Source organism: Oratosquilla oratoria, chromosome 35, assembly GCF_046742065.1.
Source record: "Oratosquilla oratoria isolate Oo_2021 chromosome 35, ASM4674206v1, whole genome shotgun sequence".
Lineage (NCBI taxonomy): Eukaryota > Metazoa > Arthropoda > Malacostraca > Stomatopoda > Squillidae > Oratosquilla > Oratosquilla oratoria.
In genome coordinates, this window is record NC_134811.1 from 32,404,521 (window position 1) to 32,414,520 (window position 10,000).

Consider the following 10,000-nt stretch of genomic DNA (forward strand, 5'->3'; position numbering starts at 1 on the left):
GGGGGAAATGGGGAAGGGAGAAGAGGCGAAGGGGTAGCCTTGAGCTGGGAGAGTCGGACTTGTGATGGACAAAGAGACGGGGAATGATCAATTCATCAAAGCCCAGACTTTGTTCAAATGCCACGAGATTTCATTCAGTTTCTAAATGTCTCGCCGCCCCTGGATGACTAAGGGTCAAGAACAGCATTCAAGTAATCCAGATGGACCCGATACTCCCCCACTTCTTCTCCAGCGGTGGACACATCTTGTTCTGGCTAAAGTCAGACGATTTTATTCGGCTTCAGGGTCTCCTCTTGGACTCCGGGGGGTCAAGGGAACTCCACAGCAGAGGTGGAAGAACGAAGGGTTATGCCAGTCGGCGAGTTAGAATGTTTTTGCTCTTGCGAGTACTGGAGAATATCAGAGGACTGTGAAGTTCATCGTCGAAGTCGTTGGTTCACCGAGGTCTCTTGTTCTTGGTCATCGAAGTGGAATACCTCTTGGAACTTGCCCGCGTTAACCCGGTCGATTAGGAGAAAAATAAAATAAAATACTATCCCAGCTTCGCACCTTTCGCTATAATGACGTTCTCCGAAGACTCTTATTTGACTGCCATCAAATAATTTTATTAAGCTGAATTTAAGGGCCAAGCCGAGGGAGTTACCAAAGGGGCAGATTATCTGCTTCCAAAGGGAAGAAGACTCAATCAGATACCGACACCTTCCGAGAACCAATGGCCGAGGCAGAAGACTTTAAAAGAGATCCTCGAGAAAGACGCTGCAAGAATGACCCCTTCCGTACCGGGTGGCATTTTTCTTATTACTCCTCATCTACCACACTGATCCCCATAGCACTCATTAGGAGGTGAAAGGGCCACAGTCTCTGTACCAGGAGAAACTCTTGTACTCAAGGTGCCACCAGGATCTTTCACTGATCCCTGTGGCACGCCCTCGACACCGAAGTGGATGAAAGCTAACACATTTGCCGTCCAATTTAGGTCCGGGAGTGCTCTGGGAGTGGTGTGTTCCTCTCGCTCCCTTCTGAGGTAAAGTGGAAACGCCTACTGGACCTGCAGACTCGCTCGCATCGCACTTCATTCAATTCCTGTGATGAATCAGGTGATACTTCGAGTGTTTTGACTACCAGGCCACTCGAGGGGTTGGCAGGAAAGCGTAGAGAATCAATTTGTCCATAAGTACATGTGCACACATCTGCGCGCACGTACGCACAAACTCACATATACATACATCCACACACCACACACACACATACACACACACACACACACATACACACACACACACACACACACACACACACACACATACACACACACACACACATATATATATATATATATATATAAATATTATACATATATATATATATATATATATACATTTTTTTTTTTGACAAGAGAAAAGACAAATGTATGGCAAGAGTGGTATAGGTAAATTCCAGGAAGGAGCAGAAGTATTTTATTCTCTAACGTTTCGACAGAGTCTTCTTCAGAGAGATAATAGTACAGGCAAATTGGAATACATTGTCTATATACTAAGCGGGTCATCTCACAGGTCGCCTTGGGATAGAGTCCGCCGTTTGTGCCCCCTCGATGATTAATCTTGCTGTTGTGTGTGCCAAATTTACAAATCCTTCTCTATGATTGGTTGATTTAAAAGTATTAATATATGCAGCTTCAATAGTTTTTCTTGTCGTCTTTTTCATACCGGTGTGTAGGATTTTGGTGTTGTTCCAATTAGGCATATGTCCGTGTTGTGTAGCGTGTACTACTAGCGAATTAGATGTCCTGTGGTGTCGCATGTCATTCTTGTGTTCGTATAATCTTTTTGTTATTCCTCTTGAAGTTTCTCCAAAATAAACTGCATCACATCCACCACATGGAATCTTGTAAACCACGCTCTTTTCATTTTTCTCTTCCGTGTGTTGTTTACTGGATAAAATGTCCCGTGTTTTCTGTCCTGAGGAGTGTACGACTTCCATCCCTATTCTCGCTAGAAATTTGGAAATTAATTCGCCTCTCGAGGAGTAAGGAACCACTAAAAAATATTTTTCTTTCCTCTGTTCTTCTGTAACTGTGTTTTTTCTTTTTCTTCTCCATATTTGTTTGGCTTTATTTTTCAGTTTTTGTATGAGACCCGGTGGATATTTTAGGCGGCTGAACGTCTCTGTAATGTGTTTACATTCGTCGTGTAAAAATTCTTCGCTACAAATTCTAAATGCTCTAAGGAAAAAGCCAATTATTATGCCAGATTTCGTTCTTGTGTCGTGTCGTGATAAGTAATGAATAAGATCTTCTTTGTTTGTTGGTTTCCTATATACTGAAAATTTGGCACTTCCGTCAATACGATGAATTATTGTGTCTAAAAATGGCAGTTTCTTGTCTATCTCCTTTTCCACTGTGAATTCTATGTACTTATTTACACTATTGAGCCTACGAAGTTTGTTATCCAACTTAGTATTTTCTGGTACTATAACTAATACGTCGTCTACGTAGCGAAACCAGGATGCTCCTCTTCCCATGATATGTATGTATTTATCTACTTCAAGTGACTCCATGTAAAGGTTTGCCATAATGGCACTGAGAGGAGATCCCATAGTTAAGCCTCGGTATGAAAAAGACGACAAGAAAAACTATTGAAGCTGCATATATTAATACTTTTAAATCAACCAATCATAGAGAAGGATTTGTAAATTTGGCACACACAACAGCAAGATTAATCATCGAGGGGGCACAAACGGCGGACTCTATCCCAAGGCGACCTGTGAGATGACCCGCTTAGTATATAGACAATGTATTCCAATTTGCCTGTACTATTATCTCTCTGAAGAAGACTCTGTCGAAACGTTAGAGAATAAAATACTTCTGCTCCTTCCTGGAATTTACCTATACCACTCTTGCCATACATATATATATATACATACACACACACACACACGTCATTACTATTTGCATATCATTAATATATTTTTATCAGTTTTGATGATGATGATAATAATAATAATAATTATAATAATAATAATATAATTATTATATTTGCTATTATTTTCAGAACAGGTTTATCCAAGACAGGGTCTGAATTATATTACATAATGTATTGGTATACAACAGTTCAAACATTAAGATAATTAGTTACAAGGGAAAATTAAATAAAAACAATGGAAACCGTAATCAAGGGCAGCATTTATACTTTGAAACAAAACTGTACTAACTTGTGACATTTACAAAAGATCAAGTCAATAAAAACCCAGTGTTATGAAATCTGTCTGTTGAAACAAGGTCATAACTTCTTATCAAGGATGACCTTTGGTGACCTTCAATGAATTCTATTAATCTCTTACATACCGCGTGACACCTCTCCCATTAGCCGGGTAAGGGGATTCATTTCTGTGGCACCCCTCGGGAGTTCCACATCACTTTCAGTCGCCTCCATTACACATTAATTCGTATTCTCTTTCTCTTGCAGTCGTGGTTAGGTTAAGCCGGGTAAGGCTCGGCTTGATTAAGTTACGTTAGATTCGGTTAGGCTTGACTAGGTTAAGCTAAGTTAGGTTAGGTTAGGTTAAATTAGGTTAGGTTAGATTAGGTCATGTTAGTTTAAATTAGGTTATATTAAATTAAGAAAAGTTAGGTTAGATAAGGCTAAGTAAGGTACAGTTCGGTCAGGTCACGTTAGGTTAAGTTACGTTAGTTCAAATTAGCCTATGATGAATTAGGTTAAGTTAGGTTAGGTTAAGTTAGGCTAGGTAAGGCAAAGTTAGGTTAGGCTAGATATGGTCCGGATCAGTCTGGCCACGTTAGGTTAAGTTACGTTAATTCAAATTAGGCTATGGTGAATTAAGCTAAGTTAGGTTAGGTTAACTTAAGCTATGTTAGGTCCGGTTCGGTCAGGTCACATTAGGTTAGGTTACGTTAGTTCAAATTAGGCTATGTTGAATTAGGTTAGGTTGAGTTAGGACCTAGGTTAAGTTAGGTCCGGTTCGGTCAAGTCACGTTAAGTTAGGTTACGTTAGTTCAAATTAGGCAATGTTGAATTAAGCTAAGTTAGGTTAGGTTAAGTTAGACTAGGTTAGGTTAGGTCAGGTTCCAAGAACCATAATGACAAGAGGTTTCAGATTCACAGACGAATCAACAGAAACTCGGTCTTTTTCATTCCTTGGGGTTCTTAAAGATCCTCAACAAAAATGTCTCCTAAATTTCATCGCTCATCACCTCATTCTCCCCAGACTTCCTTATTTCGTTCTATTTTCTTCTCAACTTTTGCTCCTCATCCTCAACACACACACACACACACACACACACACACACACACGCACACGCACGCCACACAAACATACACACGCACATCACACACACACACACACACACACACACCTTCCTTAACCAGGAAGCTCCTTGGTGATGTTCCCCCCTCCCCGTCCTCTCCCTCTCCCCTCTTCTCCATCCTCCTCTCTCCTCCCGTCCCGCTCTATTATGACTTCCAATACTCCTGCTACTCCTTCGCATCCTACGACGACCCCGAAGACGACTTCGAAAACTACTTCGAAGACTACTTCGAAGACGACTTCGAAGACGACTTCGAAGACGACTTCGAAGACTACTTCGAAGACGACTTCGAAGACGACTTCGAAGACGACTTCGAAGACTCCTTTCCTACCGGCCTCCATCTCCATCCATTTCTCTCTTCTTTTCACCTTTCTCTCTCGTAATTTTCTCTCTATTTTCTGCCAACCTATATGACCGCCTTCACCCAATGAAGAGCGACACTGTTTTGTTATGACAGCCGTCACACGATTTTATCAAATCTAACTGTCCTCTTTCTCTATCTCTTCTTTCTCTTTTTACTCTCGTTCTCTGAGAACGTGAACAGACTTTACTTGTCAGTGTGTTGCTATACATTCCTTTTGATAACATTCAAATTCATTGCTTATTCTTTGCTTCTTTTAGGTTACTTATAATCATCCTACACATAACCTCTTCGTTCGATTCTTCTACCAACCTTCTCGTCCTCTTCGCCCTCCTACTCCCCCTCCCCCCCATCCTCCTCCTCCTCGATGTTCTCTTTTCCTCCTCGTCCTCTAAACCTTCTCCTCATACTCTTTATACTCCCCCTCCTCCTACTCCTCCTCCTCGTCCTTTTCTCACTTCTCTTCTTCGTTTTTTCCTCTCCCTCCTCCTCCTCGTCCTTCTCCTCTCCCTCCTCCTCCTCCTCATTCTCCCCCTTCCTATTCCAACCAGCACAGGTTCACTGCATTGATTCTTCCACAACAAACACATTTCACAGGTCTTATGTTTGGCGCTATTCTCTCCGACTTTTGGCGGCGTGTAAACATGGCGAGTTGAGGCCTTCGTGTCTGTGGAACAGATCACGGCGTTTAATTTCTATTGCCGCCGGGACTACGCCGCCTTCGTGTCAATAATGAACTCCGACACACTTTCGAAAAAAGGAGCAAATGCTAAACGCATGAAAAAAGAGAGAGAGGGAGAGAGAGGGAAAGAGAGAGAGAGAGAGAGAGAGAGAGAGAGAGAGAGAGAGAGAGAGAGAGAGAGAGAGAGAGAGAGAGAGAGAGAGAGACTGAGAGAGTTAGTGGGATGAAAGACTGAGTTACAGAGAGAGATTTTAGCTTTGTAAAGTCCGATGATGTTTGGTATTGAATCCATATGTTCTGTCCCTGCCCTATGGACCGAAACCTTTTAAGACCATAGCAATATATATATATATGTATATATATATATATATATATATATATATATATATATTTATATATATATATTATATATACTTCGAATACTTTTCATTCTTGTGTTCATCTAAAGAAATTAATATTTTCATTTTGGATATGTTAAACATTCCTTTTCAACTGAAGAAAATGAAATATAGTTAACAAAAGTTTACGACTAATTCTTGCGTTCAATCACAGGAAAAAAAAAACAGAATTGCTTTGGTGCACAAGCAATGAAAGAAACGAATCACAATATCCACTCAAGTTTAACACCAATTCCGATGTTCAACTGAAAGAATAAATCGACACCATTCGGTGCACAAACATTTCCTCCTCAACAGAAGAAACAAATCAATACATCGACTCAGGCGTAGAAGCCATTCCCGATCAGATGACGACATCAACATCACCCTCAAAGGTGTTCCCTCTGTTCATCTGCACCACCTGTGCCTTGTTCACCTGAGGACCAGGCTCGACCTCATCCACAGACTCGTCTGTGACCTTGACTGCACATAGAGGTCATTTCGCCGTGCGCCTCCGTGCTTCACTGAGCCTCTTCAACAAGTGCGGGGGGAACAGACTTTTGGCGGACGCTTATTTTCGCGCCCACAGTGCCGCAAGAACTGTGTGGAGTGCTACTAAGCCTGTCTGCGAGAGCGTGCGTATAAACTAAAAGAATCTACTTAATGATGCATGTGTGTATTTGAACATGTTGGTACATATGTATGTTTTTAATTAATTTTGCTGAACGGGATGTAATACGCACGAATACAGCTACGCTCATGGGGTCATGTCTGTGTTTTCATCCATCAACTTTTTCTTTCAAATTCGATCATATTTTTTGAGTGGATTATTTCTTTATCACTGTTATACAATTCGATATATCTTTCCGAAAAACAGTCTTCCATAAATCTGTGTGTGTGTGTGTGTGTGTGTGTGTGTGTGTGTGTGTGTGTGTGTGTGTGTGTGTGTGTGTGTGTGTGTGTGTGTGTGTGTGTGAGTCACCATGGTCTTTGTGTGCGGTGGCGGACGATTTCTTTCCAATGTGAGGCGGCGGACGATTTCTTTCGCTCCAACAAGCACGGGACAGCGAGAGCAGACCACTAGGCCCATATATTACACCACCCGCAGGACATTCTAAACATCACGTCGACAACCGTGTCGACGCGACAAGAACAGGTCAAAGGTCATCTACAACGGTCGTCACATCGAATCCCCTCTTGTTGGCAACTTTCTAGAGTGCCATCTTTCTCCATGTTTTCCCCATATTCCTATTGGGCACTCCTTCGGGGGGGGGAACGCCCTTTTTATCCCCCCATTTTGCCATTTATAACGTAGGTAAGAAAGTCTGGCAATCCTCCGAAGGCTTCTTAGGAGCTGGCCAGTGACTGTTGTATGAGATTAGACTAGGCCAGGCGAAGAATAAAGACAAAAAACCGAAACGCCTTTCGCTCCAACCCGCCACGCAACGACAACATTTGGATCACGTGATCGACAGTTATTTCCCTACCGGAAGAGAGCTCAGAGCTCGTATGACCGATCTATGGGTAATGCTGTGACCTTACAGGCACGCACAAATCCAACTTCCCGCCCACGAGAGTTGGAGTAACGATTCGAAGCACAGCGATACTGAAATTATTTCAGCCCTGGGCAGGATTCGAACCCATACCGCCGTAGTGACAGTCGGGGACTCTACCAACCGCGCCACCGAGTCGTGTGTGCGTGTATGTGTGCGTGCGCGCCTCGTCTGTCTCCTGAGTTTCCTTGACGTAAACGTCCCCCATGCTCTTGATTTCCTCCTCCTCCTCCTCCTCTTCCTCTTCCTCCTCCTCCACCTCCTCCTTCTCCTCTTCCCCAGTCACCGTCTACCCGATCTCCTCCCCAACCTGTTGGCGATCGTCGTCAGGTTTCTACGGGAGACGAAGAACCTGGCGACTCTGGTCCGTAGACTATAGTTGTGGTTGGTGGTGTTAGTAGTTGTGGTTCGTGGTGGTTGAAGGTGGTGGCTGGTTGGTGGTGATAGTGGTAGTTTGTGGTGGTGCTTTAAATGGTGGTTGGTTGTAGTGGCGGTGGTGTGTGTGTGTGTGTGTGTGTGTGTGTGTGTGTGTGTGTGTGTGTGTGTGTGTGTGTGTGTGTGTGTGTGTGCACGTGTATGTGTGTGTACGTTTGGGTGAAGAGGTTAGGGACGATTTATTAAATGAATATCTAAACCCAATGACGAAATAATAATGCGCCTCTTTATAATCAAAGCCCAATGTAACCATGTCCAGCCCCAAGATACACTCTACCGTGAGCATTGTTTCTAGTAAATTTAAATACAAACGATTACTGACAATCACACAAATAAGGGCAGGATTAACACACGCACGCACGCACAAATTCGTACTGTATCTGTATATCTATATAATATAGCAATGCGTGCATATATATATATATATATATATATATATATATATATATATATATATATATGCAGATAAAAAACCGAAGATATTAATAGATTCCTTATCACACTAACAACGTACACGAACTTGATCTGAAGTTTGACTCATAAAATTAATAGATTACAGGTGTGACATTAATCTCATTAAGTTTGGCTACAAGTACTCTTATAGGTATATCAAAACATTTGGGTAAATAATAGTTACCTAAGTAAATAAACAGTACATTATGTAAATTGATTGAGTAATTGACAAAAAGAAATCCCGTTTTTTCAATGTACATTAAATTCACGACACTGGAAGAATTCGAATAAAAAAAAAACCCGGTGGAATCTCGAGCAGGAAGACTTTTCTTGCATATTTCTATTTTTCTTTTGCTTTATTTTCACGCCTTGAATGGCTTCTCAGAAAGACATTAATCATTCGATACAAAATGATACTTGCAGACTGGGAGAAATGTGCCCTGAAGCAAATTGACACAATTCTCATAACCATATTATCCAAGAACTTAAACGTTTACATATAGTATATATGAAGATTACTTTATATTCATTAATCAATTTAAAAGAGTATCAAATATCCCAGCTGGGTCATTACCCCAATAAAGATAAATGTAAAAAAAATTTGGTAAACAAAATAATTCAAAATTAAAACTCACCTGTCGGTTACGCTCATCCGTTATGCGCGAGATTTGAATTTTCTTGCGACCCATGATGGCGGTTAGTAGGTGGGGCTCGGGCTGACAACGATTCCCACAAATGAGGACAAGGGCTTAACTCCCCACTGGAAGGCCACGGGAACGTGAAGGTGCTGTGTAGCTGTAAACTCTTAAGGTCTCCGTGGTGGTGGTAGGAGTTGGTGCGAAGAGGAAAAGTATTGCGGTTCGATGGTCCTCAAAAGACGTCGACAAACTCCTCCTCTTCCTTATCGTCCTCTTCGTTTTTCTTGTCGTAGAGGAATTCAGAAAACTTCTGTCTTCTTTCAGTCTTGACTACTTAAGGTCTTTGCTTTCAAGGTGTGCGGTGTGCAGCTAAGTACAGACCCAAAGTTTTCAAATAAACATTGGGTCGCCAAAGAGATGTCTTTAACCGTAACTCACTCTTTAATTACTTTTCCTTAGGCTCAAAATTAAAACTTTCGTACAAGTATATTATATATATCTATATATATGTGTATATTCAACAAGATATATTCTTCTCCCGCTGGGTTTCATGGGGGGGTGGGGGGCAAGAGAGACAAAGGTCACAGAGCGTATCACAGTGGGTATGCAGAAGGCGGTGGGTGGTTTAATAGTAGTTATAATAATTACGAGGTTTTACCAACTTCTTTCTTTTTCTTATCAAAGGACAGTTTCATTTATGAATATATATATATGTACACATATATAAGTATATTATCTATATATACATACGTATTTCTATACATATATATAGTATATATCTATATATATATATGTATAAATGTATTTGTATTCTATAACAATAATGGTCTTTTTGTTTCCTTTGCTTCTGAGTTTCAGAGTCAGGATGTTGCGAACCAAGAGAATAAGATTTCTTGGATAAGCACTATGAGTCTCCAGCCGTACAGCACTTGACACTGACGGACTGACTGGCTTGCAGACTGGCTTGGGTGGCTGGCGCAGCCCACTCTGCCCGGCTGGTGGCTGGTGGCGGCTGGGGACGGCGACAACGACGGTGACGTCGGCGGGTTTGAGGCCTGCAAGAAACAAAAGGATAATGGGTTACCTTTTGTGTAAACACAAATACACTTATTATCTACACACAGACCGGAAAACACACAGTATGTCATTTGCAGCTAGGTCAGGTCACTCGTCACAA

General features: G+C 41.6%; 2 protein-coding genes across 10 annotated transcripts in view; both read right to left on the reverse strand.

Moving 5' to 3' along the window:
* The window catches only part of LOC143018635 (myocyte-specific enhancer factor 2-like), a 58,146-nt gene extending 48,499 nt beyond the window's left edge, over window positions 1-9,647 (reverse strand). For 5 of the 6 annotated variants that reach the window (XM_076174186.1, XM_076174183.1, XM_076174185.1 and 2 more), the window contains exon 1: window positions 8,821-9,647. In XM_076174186.1, the coding sequence (XP_076030301.1) occupies window positions 8,821-8,874 (54 nt within the window). In that variant the 5' untranslated portion in view covers window positions 8,875-9,647. The remainder of the gene's footprint in view (window positions 1-8,820) is intronic. The other variant, XM_076174184.1, reaches the window with a different exon arrangement.
* Window positions 9,637-10,000, reverse strand: part of LOC143018636 (uncharacterized) — an 838,227-nt gene continuing 837,863 nt past the window's right edge. For 3 of the 4 annotated variants that reach the window (XM_076174189.1, XM_076174188.1, XM_076174190.1), the window contains one exon: window positions 9,637-9,878. In XM_076174189.1, the coding sequence (XP_076030304.1) occupies window positions 9,728-9,878 (151 nt within the window). In that variant the 3' untranslated portion in view covers window positions 9,637-9,727. The remainder of the gene's footprint in view (window positions 9,879-10,000) is intronic. The other variant, XR_012965769.1, reaches the window with a different exon arrangement.